The sequence below is a fragment of the Larus michahellis genome, chromosome 16, assembly GCF_964199755.1.
Source record: "Larus michahellis chromosome 16, bLarMic1.1, whole genome shotgun sequence".
Classification (NCBI taxonomy): Eukaryota; Metazoa; Chordata; class Aves; order Charadriiformes; family Laridae; genus Larus; species Larus michahellis.
In genome coordinates, this window is record NC_133911.1 from 4,181,009 (window position 1) to 4,201,236 (window position 20,228).

General features: G+C 59.6%; 1 protein-coding gene across 5 annotated transcripts in view; it reads right to left on the reverse strand.

The window, feature by feature from the left end:
• AGRN (agrin) overlaps positions 1-20,228 on the reverse strand; it is a 132,403-nt gene that overhangs the window by 62,355 nt on the left and 49,820 nt on the right. For 2 of the 5 annotated variants that reach the window (XM_074609564.1, XM_074609563.1), the window contains exons 3-4: positions 19,709-19,729; positions 4,216-4,263 (exon numbers count right to left, since the gene is read on the reverse strand). In XM_074609564.1, the coding sequence (XP_074465665.1) occupies positions 4,216-4,263; positions 19,709-19,729 (69 nt within the window). Of the gene's footprint in view, positions 1-4,215; positions 4,264-6,094; positions 7,569-19,708; positions 19,730-20,228 lie in introns of those variants that run through there. The other 3 variants (XM_074609567.1, XM_074609565.1, XM_074609566.1) reach the window with 2 other exon arrangements.

Genomic DNA, 20,228 nt, shown 5'->3' on the forward strand with positions numbered 1-20,228 from the left:
GGAACGGGAGGGCAGTGTGCGTGCAGGCACGGTGAGAGCCAAAACTGCCACCAGCGAGGCAAAGCCCTGCTCTCCTCACGCGAAAAGGACAGCTTTGTGTCCTGCTGGCTGCTCTTTGGAGCTGCTGCTGTTTGGCCGTGCCATCGTGCTCCACGTGGACCTCGCTGACAAGTACCCCAGCCGAGAAGGCTTCCCGCACCCCTGCGGAGCGCCCGGAGGGGAGGATGAGGGTGGCAAGAAGAGAGGGATGACAGGGAGCGGACCCCGAGAGCCCCATGTCTCATCCTATTGATCCACCTGAGCAGCCAGCCCAGCCCTTGCCGGCTCCGAGAGGGCTCATTGTTCTCCTCGCCCTCCCCAGAGCAAACAGCAAAACCAACCTCGCCCCCCGCACGAGGGATGCTGCAAACAAACAGAAACCAAACCTCCCATCACAGAGGCTGCGAGAACAAGGAGAAGGGAGGAGGTACCCTCCAAATCCTCCCCCCACCACCACCACCATCATTTCTTTCCCCCCCAGGGGATGCGGGGAAGGCTCGGCCCACCCCGTTTGCCCCCCGCACCGCAGCTGCCAGAGCGCTGCTGCCCTGGGCGGGGGGGGCTGCAGCTGAGCCAACAGCCGCCCCCTCCCCACCTCCCCACGCAGACACTCCCCAGGCTCCTGCCTCCCGCTGAGGAGAAAGGAGAAGAATTAGCCAGCTTGGATGATGCCGCGGGCCAGTCCCTCAGGTGGGGAAAAGGCAAGAGCCTTCCTGGAGCACCGCGTTGAAGAAAGCCAGGCTCAAGACCTTAAGAGAGCTTAACAAGCCCCCGCCCAGCTGTGGGAGATTTGGGAGCAAGCAGCGAGTCAACCGCATTAACAGCCTTATTTCAAAACCAAGCAGGGACCACGCTGTAAATCGATGCGTGGCTGAAGAGTTTTCTAGGTTTGAAATCGGTATTAGAAGAAAAGGAAGAGATAAATAGCACACGAGCGCTAATTACAGACACCTCCCCGCTGGCTGGTGAAGTCTTTCACCTCCAGCAGCACCACGGCACCCGGGAGCGGTGGTGGCTGCAGCACCTTTTGTGCCACGCAGGACAGGGTCTTTGCAGAAGAGATGCCCAAAGTGTGGGAAGCCACTTCCTTCAGACGAAAACTGAGGTCTGACATTGCCAGAGGAGACGACGATTTCTGTCCCAGCTTCGCACCACCATTTGGAAAGGGAAAGAACCACAGCAAACCTTCTAGCAGGAGGGTTTCCAGATAGAAATACCAAGTTGCAGATCCTCAGCTGGTACCGGTGGGTAGAGATCTGTTGGCTCCCGGCACAGGCTGCCAGCTGGTAGCAACCCGCTGCTCACCACAGAGCTACAGACTGGTAGAAGATGAGGATCTGGCCCAGAAGATAAAGAGGTGACAATCCTCAGGGAGCCCAGCTGGAGAAGAAGCAGTTGAAGGTCCGGCTGTGCTCGATGCTGGCACTGTCACACTCTTGAGCTGGAGCACAGCCCCTACCCCAGAGCACTCACCGCTTGCTGACACCCACCAAATCCTCGCCCACCACCTTTGTCACACCACCAGGTACCGCCTGGGGAAGGGACACGGTGTGGCGAGGCAGAGACTGTCCCCTGCCTGTCCCTCTCAGATGCAGCTGGTTAAGGGAAGGGAGGTGGGTCTGGAGGGTCCCCAACCAGCCCTCCCCAAACAGCCCAGTTGGACAGCCAGGCACAGCTCCCACTGGCGCAACACCTTGTCCCACCAAAGCCACCCTCGAGAGGAAGCCTGGGACAGGAGAGCCATGGCCCTCACCCAGCAAACCTCAGCCACATCTCAGCAGTTTACAAGTTCAAGCACTGTCTATACACAGGACCGTGTCTCCAAGCCAGCCCAGGTGATGAACGCTGCCAGTCCCTCCAGTGCAGCAGAAGCAGCGGGGACCAGCACCTTCACCCCAGAGGGAACCTCTTCCCCCTGCTCCCCTCTGCCCAGAAACGCTTCCCAAAGACAACACGAGCCATTTGCACCGTGTTAGACTTGCAAAAGGAGGCGCCTCCTTTGGCAGCCCACCAAGGGTGGTAGTTTTCCATCTCCTGTGGGGACCAGAGATCTTTTGGAGTATGTCATCTGGATGGGCTGGGCTGCTAATATTTTGGAGCCCTAAGCTAGGAGTTACACCTACGTTCGTTTTTATTTTTGCCTTTAGATGTCTTCTCTGGTCCAATTATAGATTAATCACATTTTATCTAGCATCCGTTTCTCCCCCGCCTCCTTCCCCACCCCCATCAGAGAAGGAAAGAAAGAAAGAAACAAACGTGTTATTAATTGGCTGCTGTTTTCTGCTGGGTTCTTATCTGTGCACGTGAAACTAGGGAGGCTGGGGAAGGTGACTGAACAGCCTGCCAGCAGAAAACAGGGCATTTTAAGCCTGATTTTCAGAGAAAACAAAGCTCCTATGATGAGATTATCTGAGCATGTGCTTGCCTGCCTGCATCCACCAGCCTTTATAGCCAATGACTGATAATAGCAGTCTGATATCAGCAGATATCAGCAGACTGATAATAGCTCAAAACCCAAAGTTCCTACAGGTCTGTGAAACTGGAAGGCTTTAGTAAGCCCAGAGAAAAGGCACGAGGCGCTGGTGAGTCCACTGCCCGTCAGACACCAGGGAATCCATCAGTGTGAGCCACAGGTCCCGGGAAAATGCAAGTCTATAGGAAACCCACGTGCCGTCCCACCCGCTCCGCCAGGGAAGGACTAATAACTGTGGAAAAGGACGAGGAAAGCACCATACTGCCTCACGACTGGCAAGGTCAAAATCTGGAGATGGGGAAGGAATTGTTAGGAGACCCCAGAAGCAGAAACCTGCGGGACCCAAACAAGGATGGGTGAGGAAGGAGGGCTGCGTCACAGTCCCCCAGAATTTACACCCCCTTTTTGGCAAGGGCAGTGGAGATAGCTGATGTCCAGCTGAATACCAACTTCCATTTTACTCTTGATGCTGACAAGGCTAAAACCTCTTGCCAGCTGGAGCACCAGCCCAACAGAATTTTTTTGGTAGCATTTATATAGCATTAGCAGCTATCGATCCAAGCCTGGATGGGCTGGGATGATTCAACTTTGGCTGCACAGCAGAAGCAGCAATTTAATGAAGCGCCAACACCATCTCAGCAACCTCTGCTAGCCTCAAAACTCACCTCTCCCTGAGCTGCCCACCCCACGTCCCACGTACTTGTGCTGGAGAGATTCCTACCTGCTTTGTGCCCATTTCACCTCCTGCTGCCGAGAGCCAGCACAACCCACTCCGGTCCTTTCCCAGCAAGACCAAGACCCGCTAAGGCCACAGAGAGCCCCAGGAAAACGTCACGTCCCCATCACTTCCCTGAATAAGTGTCCTGCTTGGCCTACGCCTGCTCTCAGGGCAGGGGGGACGTCTGCTGCCCAGGCCACGGCGAGATGCAGTCTCCAGCTCCAGGTTCCAGAAGCTGAAACTGGTCACCTCCCTCATTGTCCTCCTCTAGGTTGCTCTGATGCTACATCAGAAAAAAAAAAGGAGGGACCAAGGGAGGCAGAACCCCATTTCTGGCTATTTCCTCATGCTAACAGCCCATCATGGTCCTTCCCTCACCTGAGACTGCCACATACCATGGGCACACGTGACATTTGCTTTTTATTTTTCCCCTCTGTGCTCACAGAGCAGCAAAGCCTTTCTGCACCTCCTTCTGCCTCCCCCCTCCTTTTGCCAACATCCAGGAAGACACTCAGGTGGCAAACATAGAATAGCCGCTGGATTCGACACTGCTGCTTTTAAAGATTAAGGTCCCTTTCTCCAGTCCCTTCCCTTCCATGGCATCAGCAGATGAACCAGTAAAGCTCTGCAAACCGCTGGAGCACATGGAAGATCCCATCTCCCTTCCCAGCCCTTCCCCACCTCCACCACAGCCACCCAGGAAATCCTCTGCTGTTAAAGGGCTTATGTGCCTCCCAGAGAGCAACAGGGAGAGTGGCTCTGCCCTCCCTCCTCACTCCGGAGGGCATCCCTGCATCCCCAGGGCAGGGGAGAGGGCACGAGTGAGCTGCAGGACTGCCCCGGGCACCGAGAGCCGCCAGTCAGCGGCAAAATAGATCACTGGGTCAGGAGCGCATCCAGCATCAGCTGCAGGGAGCACGAGAGGCTCGAGCCATTTGCTCTCAAGTGCATCCCGAGCACAAGACCCAAGCGACGGTGTACTTACCATCTCGCGGCGTCGGCGGCGTCTGGGTAAAATAACTATTGGGCTTGTCTGCAAAGAAACAAAAAACACAGGGCTATTAGCAGTTCCCTTTTGCAAGCTCTCCCCCCTCTTCCCCCCCCAGACCTCTGTCCGCAGCTCCCCAGCAGTTTTCGGGACAGCATTTAATTCCTTCAGCACACATGCCCTGCACAAACAGGCACCCAGCGAGCGCCCGGGAGGTCCTCGAGCCAGAAGGGAGCAGCAGGAACAGGAGCCAGGAGCTCACCCCCTTGTATCGATGGAGCATCTCCGGCTTGGGATCTGGCAGCAGCCCTCTTCTGCCTGGCAGGGCTGGGGCTTGCCTCAGCCCCTTGCGTGCCATTTCACGGGGGCCGCGTACCCCTCTCACACGCGCACGCGCCCGACCTGGGCACTGTCTCACCAAGTCATTTGGGTTGAGCAGGACAGCAGCAGGGAACGCTGCAGGCTCCAAGGCGAGAAGGTATCGGTGGGAGTAAGGGGTGTGGGGCGGGGGGCCAGCAGAAGATGAAACCTCCCATACGGACATGACCCAGAACAAGGTGGCACAGCCTTGCCACCAGCCAGCCCACTACATTTGGGTAACCTCTGATTAAGCGGGGGCGGGGGGGACAAGAAGAGTTCCACTCAAGCAGGTTGGCTCCACAGAGCCTGCCATTCTGGGTGGGAAACACCCGAAAGTCAGCGTCAAGCTGTGCTCTGCTCTCTATTAAGTGACGTGCCCAGGGGCAGCAAAGCCAGGCTGTGGCAGAGGACACACCGCTCCTTACTGGCCAAGCTCTTTCCCTCCCATCTCCTGGGCGCTGCTCCTGCCGCTGCTTTTTAAATGCATTCGTGTATTTTACGGTTTTACACAGCTTTTTCCTAACCACACCCCCCCACACACACACCATGGGAAACAGCCCATCCCAAAGCTAGGCTGGAGGATTTGCCTGCCCTCTAAAGGTTTTTCTCACAGCTGGTGTTTGACACCTGCCAGCATCCAGGAGGTCAAAGACACCGCTGCACGATGGAGTCCTCCTCCACGGGCTGTGCCTAGAGCAAGCCAGGCGTTGGGAGGGTGAGCACCTGGGCAAGGATGAGGCAAGAGAGCCCAGAGCAGCCGGCGATACGTGGATGTGCCCACACCCAAGCGTGCGATCTACGCAGCCACCCCAGGGACCAGACCAACAGCCTAAGCTCAGGGAAAACTCCCTCTTGCCCAGCCCTCCGCTGATTCTTCACAGCGGGAGAGGGTATAGAAAGCAGGGACCCTGGACCAGCCTAAGAGACGCATCTCCCACCCATCACCTATAGTGACGGGGACACGGGGGTTCAGCAGCTCCTAACAAGGGAGCAGCAGAAGCCCCTGGCCAGGGCAGGACTCACAGGAGCCCATCTTCTGCCCCTCACCCCCCAAAACAGCCCTGCTGAGATCCCCATCTCGCAAAAAGACTGACTGCATTCTCCCACCACCACCCAGGAACATCACCCACGCTCAGACCTCAAGGAGCAGGTTGGGAGACGCAGCGTTTCGGGAGGGGAACGGGATACGGGGCACAGAGGGTGCTGGCGCAGCTGCGAGCACGAGCGCACCGTGCACGGTGGGGAGCTGGAGCCCACGCACACCCGCCTTCGCAGCTCTGCTGTTCTGGGCCAGCACCATCTCAGGGAAAAGTGGGGCAGGGAAAAAAGCTGTCGCCTCCCCAGCTTCTCCCCAGACAGCAGAAGGCACGCGATGAGCGCCTGGGAGCAGAATGAAACCCAAGCTAAGGCTGGCAGCGTTGGGAGGGCTGTCCCCACGCCGGAGCCCCCGTACGTCGTCTGACCTAACCCCTGCCTCTCCCTCCCCTGCTCCTCCCACGCGCCCAGGGACACCTACAGTTGTTGAGGAAGAGCAGGACGGCAAATCCCAGCGTCGAGGTGGCCAGGAGGATGAGGCAGATGTTGCACGGGATCATGAAATACCGCACCACCAAGGAGACCTTGTGCTGGTACATCCGGTCCCGCTCCAAGGCCCCCGGCGCCATGGGGTACTGGCAAGCCGTCATGCTCGGCCGTCACACTGCAGGCCAAAGCTCAACCCGCCACCAACCCATCCAAGGCAGAGCAGCCACAAGGCTCACATGGATCCTTCTTCCCCCCCCTCCCCGGTCGTCTTCGATAGCCACAGGATTTAAGTTTTCCCAGAGGTTCCCATCCCCTGCTCACAGGAGGGCAGGGCGGGCCAGGAGCACCTTCAGGAGCAAGAGTTTGTCCCCACATCTGCCATCTCAGAGGCACAGCCGAGGGGTCAGGTCCAAGCCCGCTCCAAAAAGACACCCGCGGTCCTGTGCTCAGCAATCCCTCTTCCAGCCCGGGAGGTCTCAAATCCACACCTGCCCGCAGAAAGCAAACTAAACAACCCCAGGCGAAAGTGCTGGGAGCTCAAGTTCTGCGGCCAAGCCCACCGGGATGGGAAGAAGCCGCTACCAGTGCGGGAACAGCACCGGCACCAACATGCGCTGGCTCCCGAGAGCAGGGCTGGGACAGAGACGGCGTGAGGGGTGCCGGCATGGGACCCCTCGGAGCCTCGGCAACATCCGTATCCTCTTGGCAGGGATGGGAGGGAAGGTCTCGCCACCCCGGCAGCGTGCGGCTGCCTCTCAGCTCCCCGTTCAGGCTCCGCACCACCCTTGCTCCAGCAACGCTGAGCTTCCTCCGCTGTCCACACGTCTCCTCCGGGGCAGGCAATTCCACACTCAGCGGCTTCTGACCCTCCGGGGCAGCTCCTCGCAGCCGGGAGCAGCCCAAGGGTGCCGCTCAGTTATCCCACCCCCCGGGTGAAGGCAGGCGCTCCCCCTTCCACGCCGGGGCTCCTTTCACAGCCGCCGCACATCCATCCCCGCTCGCCTCCGCTTTTCTCCAGGGCAGCTGATGCACAGCGTTCCGCCGCCGTCGCCCCTCCTTCGGCAAACCGGGAGCCAGCTCTCCGGTACCCACCAAACCCTCCGGTGAGCAAGAAGGGACGGCAGCCCGGCTTCTCCTCCTCGGCAGGCTGCCGCCTCGTAAACCTCGCCGGCGGAGAGCAACGCTGCCCAGCGCGGGGACCGTTGCCACCACGGCCGGGACAGGCCAGGTCCCCTCCTTACGCCGCTGTGACATGCCAGTCCTTCCCGGAGAGGTTCCAGCTCCCGGCGGAGCCCGGCATGGAGAAGCGTGATAGCGATGGTGATAGTGATGGTGATAGCGACGGGAGCGGCAGCCGCCCTGGGTGGGTGGGTGGGTGGGTGGGGGTGCAGAGCGAGCTCGGAGACCTGAATTCCAGCGCCCGAGGATGGCCCCACGCGCGATGAAAGGGCCACGCAGCACCAGACAAGGGAGCCAAGGAGGAAAGAAGCCCGAGCCCCAGCGCCCGCCCCACGCCCTCAAGTTTCCCCGCCCGCTCCACTGCCCCGAGGGGGCCGGCGTTGGGTCCCCCCCCTTCCCTCCCTCCCTCCCTCCCTCCGCCGGCACCGGGGCTCCACGCCCGCCCCCCCCCGGCTGCGGGCTCCGACCCCCGGCAAACTGGGGGGGGGGGGGGGGAGCCAGCCCCTCCCGAGCGCTCCGACGGCCAACAAAGGGGAGGCGAAGGCGAACGGGGCGGCGCGGTTGAAGACAAAGAGCAGGAGGCGGCGGGGTCGCGCTGCCCCGGCTTCCCCGGGGGCGATGGGGGGGGTATGGAGGGGGGGATGTGGGGGGGTGGAAGCCCCTCTCCCCGCCCGGCCAGCCCATTCGCCCACTCGAGATGCTGAGAGGCGGAGAAAGTCCTCACGCCTTCCCCAGCATCGCTCCCGAGACCCCCAGGGAGAGCCACAGAGCCAGGCAAAGAGCAGGAGCAGCCCCTAGTTATTATTTCCTAGGACGTTTATTCCAGAGGGAGGGAGGCACACCTGCATGCCCCAGCACGCCCTGGGTAGCCCCAACACAAATACCCGGGCAGCAGGACCAGGAACCCACTGCGTGCCCCGGATCCCAGCTGGACCAAGGGAGAAAAGAGGTGCTGGGACACAGATGCACCATCAAGCTGTGCTGCTCCCTTCCTTCCCTACCCGGGTATTCCTGCCCTTGGGAAGCCAGAAGTCTCTGGTCACCACTTTCCTTGGGCAGGATGCTGCCAGCAAGGACAAGGAAAGCTGCCAAGAGCAGAGCTGGGCTGAAAGCTAGAAGGAGGTCAGGGCCAAGAGCCAGATTTCTTAAGTGAAGGTCCAGCAACAGGGCGAGAGCAAAGAGCCCTGCTACAGCCCGAGCACTCCCAAAGGCAGCGATATCTCGATATCTGGTGCCCACAAGACAAGCCCAGGCTGCCAGAACCTCCACTCCATAACTTGCTCCCCACGGCATCTCTCCAGGCTGAAGCCCCGTCTCTGGTGAGACGGCATCCCTGGCAAAAGCCACAGCTCCCCGGCAAGCTGTTGCCCTGCCCACGGTACAACGCATCTAGAGCACCGTGGTCTGCCGCCCCATTTCTAAGGCACCACGGCCCTTCGCAAACAGGCTGAGATCTTCCTCACCATGGAGGAAGAAAGCAGTTCTGGAAACTATGAACAAAACCCTGTGAGAGGAAGGCCCTCTGGTTACAGAGATATGCAAACACGAGCCTGGGCTGACTGTACACAGTTTCGGAGGTTGGTTTATCATCCAAGCCATGGGACAGGAGGATCTTGCGGCTTCCTCTGTCCCCCAGGCGCTGCGGAGGGGCTGTCTGTACCCTGCTGTGGCATAAGCAAGGCAAGGAAGGAGTCCTCAAACACCCGTCCCCGTGCTCGTAGGGCGAGATGAGCACTCTGGAGATGTGGCAGCGGGCAACCCCGCTGTGGTCTAACTGGGAAGCTCCCTGCAGAGAAGCTGCTTTAAGTTCCTCCTGTCTCCCCCTGCTCAGCACCAACCGGGCAGCTGCCGCAGCCGGGGGGGAAGCAGAGCTTCCCCACGGCCACTGCTGGCGGCCACCACGCAGACCCAGGCCGTGGCGTCGCCCCATGGCTCGGCAGCGCTCGCCTCTCCCACTGGGATGTCTGGGTGCCGTGTCTCCGTGAGAGGCAGCTGGTCTGCCAGCGCCTCCGGCTGCAGGGACATCCTGGGGGGTGTCCAGATGGGCGGGCAGCAGCATTCCCACCACACACTCCTCCAAAAGGCAACAACAACTTGAGACGGGAGAATAACCCTCGCTGGCGGCACGTATCCCCATCTCCCAGCCCCAGCCTGCTCTTGCCGTGCTGCCCCTCCCTCCCTCACCTCACCAATTCACCTGGAGCCCGAGGGACACAAACACCAAACCGAATCCACCCACTCTCCCCCTCCGGCGGGGAGATGCAGAGGAGACTGGGTGGTCCTTTAGCGGGGCATCTCGGGCACCACGAGTCAGCAGGTTGCAGGGTCTCCTGGTGGGATTGGCGCAAGCTGCCCTACGGCCGCACCACAAAGCCACGCTGCTCCTCTGCTAGAGACGTGGGCTGGGAGCATCCCGGGCGTCCCAGCACCTCAGGTACAACTTGCCAAGAGCAGCACAGGGAAGAAGAAAGTGGGAGAAGGGAAGAAAGAAATCCAAGTCACGTCCCAGACATTGCTCCTCTTTAAACCTGCATCGCTCCCTCCCCTCCCCGAGGACTCGCAGAACATGATCCCAGCTTGCTGCGAGGCACGGGCTGCATCCTAACCACCCTGCCGGGAGGAGAGCCCATGCCAGCAGGGTGCCTGATGGCCTCACGTCCGAGCAGTAAGGCAGGTCGGCACGCACCCCGGGAGCCATCCTCCTCCCGACACACGCAGGGGCTGCGAAGAGCCCCCGAGAGCCCAAGCGCCATGAGTGCTCAGCGGGAAACACTCCACCAAGCCGCCTCTCCCAAGCAGATCCCTGCTAGGAACCCATCTCCAAAGCCCCCCAACAAGCAAAGCCCTCTGCCAGGCACAGTGCTGAGGAGCCAGGCGGAAAAGGGCTCCTCAGCCAGCACCAGAGGCCACCCGGCTGCCTCCTGGGACGTGCCACAACACCGCTCCCTTCACCAGGGAGGAGACATGGCTGAGCAAGTCCTGGCAACTGGACGGAGACCCCTAACCTCAGCGCACACGGAGTCCCCCCCGCCCCCCCCCCGCCTCCAACCCAGTATTTTTCCCTCAAAAGGCAAGCTCAATCCCTGCCACTGCTGCCCCATTTCCAGTACCCTCCCCAGCTACTGCAGTCCCCTGGGAATTTCTGGAGCATCACAAAAGAAGCCAAGACCTTCCCAAAAAAAACGAGCAGAGTGCCCTGGCTCTCTCCTTCACTTGGTCACCAGGTGGCCAGCTTGGCCTGGTCCTGCATCCTTCCGCCCTGGAACAAAGGTGCCAAACTCCTACCCAATGCCTTGACCAGGGCACTGCCATGCTGATGCTGGTCCAGCAGCATCCCTCTGCCCCCCTGGCTTGCTCCGCACCCCTCCTCGGGTAGGGCGTCAGAGCCATGCTCCCCTGGCAATCCCAGCACACGCGGGCTAAGGCCAAAGGCTTGGAATAAAGAAAAAAAAAAAAAATCCCAGAAGGGAAGCGAGGACATTTGCATCCTCCTGTGTGCATGTTTACACATGCAAATCAGCCACCGCACAGTCCTCCCTTTCTTCCCGGGTCTGCCAGGACTCTGTCCCCTCCAGCCATTTGGGGGCCACTTTGAGGGGCGGCACTGCCTCAGATCCCAACAGCCGCTGCGTCCTGGAGGAGGCAGGTTTCAGACTCCAGCACGGGCAGACCGGCTCATCCCCCTCTTGGGAAAGACCAAACACTTACACCGTTGCCCCTTGCGAGTCTTTCAGATGAGGCTTTATAAGCAGAAGTGCCATTTGCACCGGGGAGGCACCACACTTGCCTGGTCCATCTGTGTGGGCTGTTGGTTTTGTCCGTTATCCCGCCTCTCCCCAGAGCTGGCCGCATGGAGACATCCCTGTACAGCTCTGGCATTTCACAAATGCCCGCATCCTTTGGAGCCAGCTCCAGCACGCAGGGACAGCCAGGCTCCCCCCGCTCCCTCTGCAGACCATGCCCTTCCCTTTATGCTTCTGACACCAGCGCGTGAAGGACCAGGCAGGAAAATACAGCACGACCTGACAAGGTGAAAAAGCACATAAAAAGAGCCGCCTTTGGTCTATTACCTCGGCTCAGAAGTGAGCAGCTCGGAAAAGCTGGCCAGTGAACCCAGCAGCACCGGAGGCACACCACCAGCTCCAGGCCAGCCTGAAGTGGAAAGAGCCAAAGCACCCGAGACATGGGGACAGCCCAGTCCCTCTACATCTGGCTCAGTCCGAACTGGGACATCCCAACCCCATCCCGCAGCTGGAACATCCCAACCCAGCCAGCCCCAGGCAGAGGGGACTCGTCCCTCAGCCACGCCAAGGTTCCAGAGCAGTCCGTCCACCGCTCATCATCCCTGCTCTCGGCATTTCTCCCTTTCCTCCTCCTCGGGTCTGGACACAGCCCGGCTGAGGCTGCAGGTGTTGGGAGGAGGGCCAGCCCCAGCAGGGTGCAAAAGGCAGAAAGTCACCGCGTCTGGCAGGGAAGAAGAGGGAGGGATGGGGGACAGCGTAGCATCCCTCAGACACAGCTGCTATTCCTCTGCTACGGGCAAGAAATCATTATCACAGAATCACAGAACGGCCTGGGTTGGAAGGGACCTTTCAGATCATCGAGTCCAACCATCCACCCAACTCTGACAAAAACCGTATCTCTAAGCACCACGTCTGCCTGTCTTTTAAACACCTCCAGGGCTGGTGCCTCAACCACTTCCCTGGGCAGCCTGTTCCAATGCTGGATAACCCTTTCAGTGTCAAAATTTTTGCCTAATATCCAGTCTAAACCTCCTCTGGCACAACTTGAGGCCGTTTCCTCTTGTCCTATCGCCTGTTCCTTGGGAGAAGAGACTGACCCCCAACCTCTCTACAACCTCCTTTCTTTCAGCTCATCCATATTCCCCCCTCCCCGCCGCCCAGTTTTCTAAATGGAAGCGTTCAGTGCATCAAGGCCTCCGCGTGGTCACCAGCCAGTTTAAAGCCTGGTGCCACTAATGGGTCTGCTTCTGGGCTTTCACGGCGAGGATGTCACGGCTGCTGCCAAAACGCAGCAGGCGGGCAGGAGGGGCTGGGCTGGGTGCAGCTGGCCATGCTCGGCGGGGGCAGGACCCGAGTTTTATCCTCTTGCTTCTGAAGCACGGAGCTGGCAGGAGGCACGTCCTCCGCATCGGCGCCGGGAGCAGCACGACCCTGCGTCTCTGCGCTGACCCCGGATGGGGGAAGCATCACCTGGGACCACGCGCCCTTCGGCCACCAGTTACTCGGGAAGGGGCAACACCAGCGGGAGACACCGCTTTGCTTTCCTTCCCCTGCCCGTTTCTGCCCACCAGACGCCAGATACCAGCCCGCGACACCGAAAAAAAAAAAAAATCAGTGCCGCTTTGGGACTTGAGTGACAGCTGTCAATCTCCCCCTCCTCCCCCAGCGAGAGACCTCGCGGAAGCCCCCAGCTCCTGCTGTTGCCAGGCTGACTCCCCACCTGGCTCCCTTCTCGCTAATCCTGTTTGGCAGGGAGCTAATTGGGATTTATCTGACAGCACCCAATGCCTAGAGAGCCATTTTGCGCTTCCTCCAGGGAGGGGGGAAGAAGAGGAGGAGGAGGAGGAGGGAGCCTGCAGAAGGCGTTTGCACATTCTCCCTTCCTCATCCCCTCCTGCAGTTTTACAGGCTAATTACCAGCATTACGGAGAAAGGAGCGGGAGGGGGAGAAAGTGGGGATTTTAATTATTTCATTTAACACTTGGCAGGACCCAGCTTGACTCCTGCTGAGCGGCGCTTGGAAATAAAGAGCTTTTAAACCTCATCAAATGGGAGACGGGGGTTGGGGCGGGGGGAGAGTGGGTGCGGGAGATGGGGCTGGGGTGGCCAGCCTCGCGGCGAGGCTGGCGTGTGCGCTGGGAGCGGAAAGGGGGGTTAATTCACCCCATTCCCAATAAACAGCCATGCCAGGCAGCGCTGGACAAGGGGGGCCGCTTCTGAAGGGGATGCGGGGGGGTTCCCCACTTAATGGCTTTGTCCTGAAACAGCCCCCTCCTACCAGGCGACGCTGGAGCATTTTCCAGCCGCGTTTAGGGATGCTGGAGCATGGAGCACGTGCATCCTGGGAATACAGGTCACCCTCTCCCAGCACTGCGGGTCCTTCTCCGAGCTGGCAAACCACAGGCTGTGCCCAAGCTGAATTGCAGCTGCAAGACAGCCCCTCCGTTAACGTGTCCCCCCTACACGCACCACACAAAGCCCACCCTTCTTCCACCTAGCCGCCCACAGGCGACGGTGAATGCGTATTAGGAGGTCGATGCCTCCTCCCTTAAAAAAAAAAAGCAAAAAAAAAAAAAGCAAGGTTTGCACGCAAAACTCGGTGTTCAGATGTAAAAGGACAGGTAGCGACAGGACAAGGGGCAATGGTTTAAACTAGAGCAGGGCAGGTTTAGGTCAGACATCAGGAAGAAGTTCTTTACACTGAGGGTGGTGAGACACTGGCCCAGGTTGCCCAGAGAGCTGGGGGAGGCCCCATCCCTGGAGACATTCAAGGCCAGGCTGGATGAGGCTCTGAGCAACCTGATCTAGTTACAGATGTCCCTGCTGACTGCAGGGGGGTGGGACGAGATGGCCTTTAGAGGTCCCTTCCCACCCAACACATGCTATGACAGGGCTGCTGCCCAAAAGCAGACACGCAGCAAAGCCAAAGCCACCCAGGGGAGGGAGGCAATGCATCTCAGCACCCACACCACTCCCCCCTGTTCTGCCCAGGGAGCCCAAGCCCTCTTGGCCCAGCCCTGCCATCCTCTGCCTTCACAAAGGTAAACTTCTGCCCCAGGTCACCGCTCACACAAACTGCTGGTACCCGCAACTCCTGGCCCCGACTACCCAGCCTGCAGGCTCCCAGGCAGCTGGGCTTGCACCCACAGCCCAAGAGGACTTTCCAGACCAAAGCACCGGGCTAGGGATGTCCTGCCTTCAGCGGCCGCTGCCTCCCCTCCCGCGTGGTTCCCAGGAGAACCACCGTTTCCCAGGGGAACCCCGTTGCCCGCTGGCTCACTGGACTGTCAGGACAGCTGCAGGGCTCGCATTCAGGAGCGATGCTGAGAAGAGCATGCGGGCTGGAGAGATGCGAGCCAGGGTGATGCTGGGACAAAGCCCCCTCACGCCTGTCCCCTTGCGTTCTCCCGATGCTCCGAGGGTGTCCGGGGCTGGCTGTGTGGCCGCACAGACTGGAGGCGTGCTCCGAGCTGCAGCCCAGGCTGCGAGCCTGCAGCCCTCGGCTCCTCGGCGGGCTCACACTGCCACCTGCCGCTATCGCTAACCCAGCCGGCTGAGAGCCGAGCTGCGAGCCCACGGCATCTCCACTGCAAGCCCACGGCACCTCCGCCACGAGCCCACGGCACCTCCACCGACAGGGCATGGAGGGGGTGATGCCAGAGCAATACGAGGGTGATGAGGAAGGGAAGCCTCTCCCCTTGCTGGGGGACAAACGGACCCTTCAAACACCTCAGGGGCTACAGCCTGCCCCGAACTCAGGGTCTGCAGGAAAGATGGAGAGGGACTCTATCAGGGAGCGGAGCGATAGAATGAGGGAGAACGGTTTTAAACCGAAAGAGGGGAGATTTAGATGAGATATTAGGAAGAAATTGTTTGCTGTGAGGGTGGTGAGCCCCTGGCCCAGGTTGCCCAGAGAAGCTGTGGCTGCCCCATCCCTGGAGGGGTTCAAGGCCAGGTTGGACGGGGCTTGGAGCAACCTGGGCTGGTGGGAGGTGTCCCTGCCCAGGATGGGGAGCATGGAACTAAATGATCTTTAAGGTCCCTTCCAACCCAAACCATTCTATGAGTCTATAATTTACTTTGTCCCGTGGCTACCGTTTCCCAGAGACACCATCAACTCCCTCCCGCAGAGGAAGGGCCTCGCCTGACTAATGGAGTGGCTGAGAGGGAATCGTCCGAGCCTTCAGCCTCTCCGTGTGCCGACGGAGTTGGCTGAGCTGTAAGACATCGCTTCTGCCAAGCCTCTTCCAAACACACACCAGTTGCTTTGCAAGCTGATGTAAACTCGCTCATCTGCAAGGGGGCGTGAGGATCAGCCGGAGTGGCAGCATTCCTCGAGGATGTGACAACATAGAGGGGGTGCAAATAGGAAAAAAACAGTAGAAAACAAATGATGAAACAAAGCTACAGCACATTTCTGGAGCAAACACCCCACAGGCTAAAATTAGAGTGTATCCCTGGCACTCCGGATACCTTCCCACCAGGAAAGCAGCTGTCACCGGAGTGCTTCCAGACAATGAATGACATCCTTCGGCAACGGGGACAGGAGTATGCCTCATACTGGGTCTGCCCGGAAAACCAGCATTGGCTGGAGTTGGGGTACTGCCAGTGACCTCACTCGGGCCGCAGAGTCCTAAAATCACATCAGCGGAGCCCAGCTAGTGAGAAAACACATCATGCAGAGAGCAGGAAAGTAAATATACCTCAGTTAAGTAAAAGAAAGTAAAAACACCTCAATTCCAACCCACGCCAGGAGCTGAGCAGTGGCGGCGGGGTGACTCCGGAATGGCCAGCACGAATCCTGCGCGAAGGCGAGACATCCCGCCAGCAGCATCCCTTTGCCGCGCGCCGGCCGTACGGAGTGCTGCAGGCAGAGGGAGCGCTGGCAGCAATATTCAGGGAAGGAAAAGGGCCTGCCAGCCTTCAACCAGAGCTGCTCCAGAGAGCAGAAGCCGAACGCCACCCCTCGGGGCAGCTCTCTGCCATCTCCTCCCAGCCAGGGTTCCGCAGGAGAGCACCCGCTTGCTCCCAGTTCAGCCGGACATCTCAAGCTGCTCCCAATCCTGGACCGAGAACCGAGTCGCGCCAGCCAAATGCTCCCAGTGCACCTCTCCCAAAAGGCAGTCCGGCCACAAGAGAGCCCGCATCGGCTAGAAATTACACCTGCGCCCTCAAGTGATGCTGCGCCAGCCAGCACCAGTGCCCGCCATGGGGACAGGGCACGGGGCTCCCAGCGAGTGGCTCGGCCGTGGCCGTGTCTGACACCCGTCACAGCCAAGAGCATCAGCCCCGGGCTCTGGTCCAAGCCGAGCTTTGTTAACCGCTTCCCATAAAGCGGACAAACCACAGGCGGTGCGAGACAGGCCTCCTGGGAAGGCGCAGAGCCAGACTTACCAGCGTGGCATCGTCCCCCGCCGCGGCGCAGGGGGGGGACACGCAGCCCGTCGCCCAGCTCCACGGCGGCGCGGCGCAGACAAACCCAGGGCAGGCTGCGTCCCTGGGGAGAGCAAAACTCCTCCGAGCTGCGCGGTGAGGTGAAAAGAGAGAGAGCTGCAAGCATGTCATTAGAAAGGAGAAAGGAAAGACGGCCGGCGCGCTCCTCGGGGAGGAGGGCAGCTGCTCCAGTCGGATCGGGAAGGCAGGGACAGCCGCAAATGCCTACGGGATGGAGAGGAAGGGAAGGGACACCCTCTCCTCTGACCACCTACGGTCCCGCTCGGGGACCGCTCGCAGGCACTGCGGAGGGGCCTGAACGTCGGATGGGGACACAGCAAGGGGGAGCGGGCAGCCCCGGGGACCCAGAGCCTTTTTTCTCCTGCCCACTTGTTGGCTGCGAGAGCCGAAAGCAGGCGGCGTCCAGCTCTCGCGCTGTCAGCCGCAGACGGCTGGAAACAAAACGTTTGTGCCGGTGGTGAAAGCAGCGACCAGCACCCAGCCGGTGGCACCCAGGAGGAGAGCGGAACGCTCTCAGCTCGGCTGATGCGCCTCAGAAGCGAGAGGCACGGAAGCATTAACCGGCAGGGGATGCTGTCGGCTTGGATTGCTTCTCTCCTCGCTCCTCCCGGAGCCAGAGAGGCCCAGGGTCCAGGCCAGGAGCAGGCGGCTTTCAATAAAACTTTTATGTTCCTCTGTTCCCCCTCCAGCGCCTTTGCAGCAAGGGCACATGTCCAAGCACGCCCTTCGCCTGCCCCTCCCGATCTGCGCGCTACAGTCTATATATTATACATAATGAGGGGCACAAAACAGGGAGGAAATACAGCAGCAATGGCTTTAAACAGCTCACCGGCCGCAGCTGGTCCAGTCCTGGCGGGACTCCCTTTTCCTCGGTTCAGCGGGGTTTGTCACAGCCGGCCGTGACGCCCAGACCAAGGTGAGCTGAGCCGCCCCGGCTCCGTCCTGCCCCACATCGCACCCAAAAGCCAGCTCTTATCCAACAATACATGCGTGTGGGTCAGCGGCGAACCTAAAGGGCTGAAGACGAGCACAGTGCGGGCGGAGGAGCAGCCCCAAAAATCAAAGCTGGTGCAGAGAAGCGGTTGGATACCTCTACACCCAGCCCTGGCCGTACACGCAGGGGACAGCTGCCTTGTCCATGGCAAACACAGACCTGGGACCACTTGCCACGGCAGAGCGGGTGCCCGGGCACACTGGAGAGGGGCAGCAGCACGGGGAGACGCCGTGCTTGCCCCATCCTCCGTTCACACAAAGGCTGGTGCATGCAGGGGGAGGGCGCGAGATGAACCGCCAGCCCCAACCGCATGCCAAACGCCTTCCTCACATACGCTCCGTATCCACAGCCACCAAACAAAGGAGCTCGGCCACGAGGCTCCCGGGATGCCAGGATTCCCAGGCACCGGGGATCACGGGGAAGCAGGCACCCAGCCAGCCCGCAGCCACGGACACCCTCAACCCGCCAAGGGCTGCTCTCGCCAGCCGGGGCACGCACACGGTTTGTTTTAATGACTGGGATTCACTGTTTAAAACAACTGTCTGTGCAGATGACGGCTGAGGAGGAGACGAGCCACAGTGCAAGGCAAGTGAGGGGACAGAAGAGCAGGGACAGGAATACCTTGGGGGCTTTACCCGTGCCCACACTTCACTTGTTTTTGCTAGAAAGATGCCCAGAATGGTCTGTGGTGTGTTTGCCCCACACCTGCAGCTTCACAGCTCAGCCGGGGCACACACAGCCCCTGCCCTCGACCTGCTGCCGGCAATCCCAGAACGGTGGGGGTTGGAAGGGACCTCTGGAGATCACCCAATCTCACCACCTCCCAGAGCAGGGTCACCCACAGCAGGTGGCACAGGAACGCCTCCAGGCGGGGTTGGAATGTCTCCAGAGACGGAGACTCCCCCACCTCTCTGGGCAGCCTGTGCCAGGGCTCTGCCACCCTCACAGCAAAGAAGTTCCTCCTCATGTTGAGGTGGAACTTCCCATGGTCAAGTTTGTGCCCGTTCCCTCTTGTCCTGTCTCCGGGCACCACTGAAAAGAGCCTGGCCCCATCCTCCTGACACCCACCCTTTAAGCATTGATAAGGTCCCCCCTCAGTCATCTTTTTTCCAGACTGAAGAGACCCAAATCCCTCAGCCTTCCTTCATCAGAGAGGTGTTCCAGTCCCCTCAGCATCTTGGTCGCCCTTTGCTGTCCCCTCTCCAGCAGTTCCCTGCCCTTCTTGAACCGGGGAGCCCAGAACCAGACCCTGCGCTCCAGATGTGGCCTCCCCAGGGCAGAGCAGAGGGGGAGAATGACCTCCCTCCACCTGCTGGCCACACTCTTCTTGATGCCCCCCAGGATGCCATTGGCCTTCTTGGCCACAAGGGCCCATCGCTGGCTCTCATGGTCATCTTGTCGTCCACCAGGACTCCCAGGTCTCATTCCACAGAGCTGCTCTCCAGCAGGTCACCCCCAACCTGTCCTGGTGCAGGGGGTTATTCCTCCCCACGTGCAGCACCCTGCACTTGCCCTTATTAAATTTCATAAGGTTTCTCTCCGCCCAACTCTCCAGCCTGTCCAGGTCTCGCTTTATGGTGGCACAGCCTTCTGTTGCGTCAGCCACGCCCCCCCCAGCCTTGTATCATCTATCCCTTCATCCAGGTCATTGACGAATATATTGAACAGGATGCTCTGCCCTCCTTCATTAACTGCATCACGCGCGGCCACAACCCGCCCCTGCCCAGGCCAGCCCAACAGCCAAACCCGGCCGCTTTACCCCCAGTATGAGCTGGGGCAGTGCTTTCCCCACCCTCCCCAGGCAGCTGGTGATGGTGAGAGGCTGAGGATGGAGTTGGACATGAGACAAGCACTAGGTGAGAGGTGTTCTTAGATCACAGTTTTTGGTGCCGCACCAGCCGGCGCTTGCTCTGTGCCAGGACAGCCGCAATCCAATTGAGCCCAGGCAACGCTATCAGGCCGGGCAAGGTGTAAGCAGCGGGGAAAAGCAGTTTTTCAAACTGTGATCTAAAAGCAATAGCTCCCTTCCAGGCACACCAGAGTGCACACCCTCTGCAGCCAAGAGGCCGCGGGGATGGGTGCGCCTGTTCCCACCTCCGGAAGGTTTCTATTGCTCCAGCGCATCCTGGGTGGATGGAAGAATGACACGGACTAGCCAGCGAGTCTGATGGTGGATGGAAAAAATGGTTTTGGTTTTTTTGGGTTTTTTTTTTTTGCATGACACACCACCACTTACCAGCAAGAAGCTTCCTATGTTCTTTAGAAAGCAGGGGAGGGGGAGGAGAAAAAGGAGAGAACAAAACAGTTAGAAACAAGAAAACAGCCAGCTAACCCAAAGCTTTCCTCCCCTCTCCCAACCCCCTCCTCCAATGCTCCATGATCCCCACCACCTGGGGCAGCTTCCATCCATCTCTTCCAGCCCTTTCCAGGCAGCATTGGGCACTAGCTCCCAATTCACCCCAGAAGACCATGGCTGGATCGCTGGCCTTCTAAGCCCGTTGATTTAAACACGTTTTCATGGCACAACGGGCTCCCAAATCTCCAGATATCCAGAAAACAGCAGGAGCCTGCTGTTCCTGATGGTATTCCACACTGCAACAGCACAACAAGGTAAAAAGCAGGGAGCCTCCGAACCTGACCACTAAATATGCGCAAACGGCAACAAGAAGAACCCCATCAGGAACATCTGGGGCACCCAACACAAGCTTGCCGGATCAGATACTGCAGCTGATTTGATCCACGGAGAAGCCTGCACT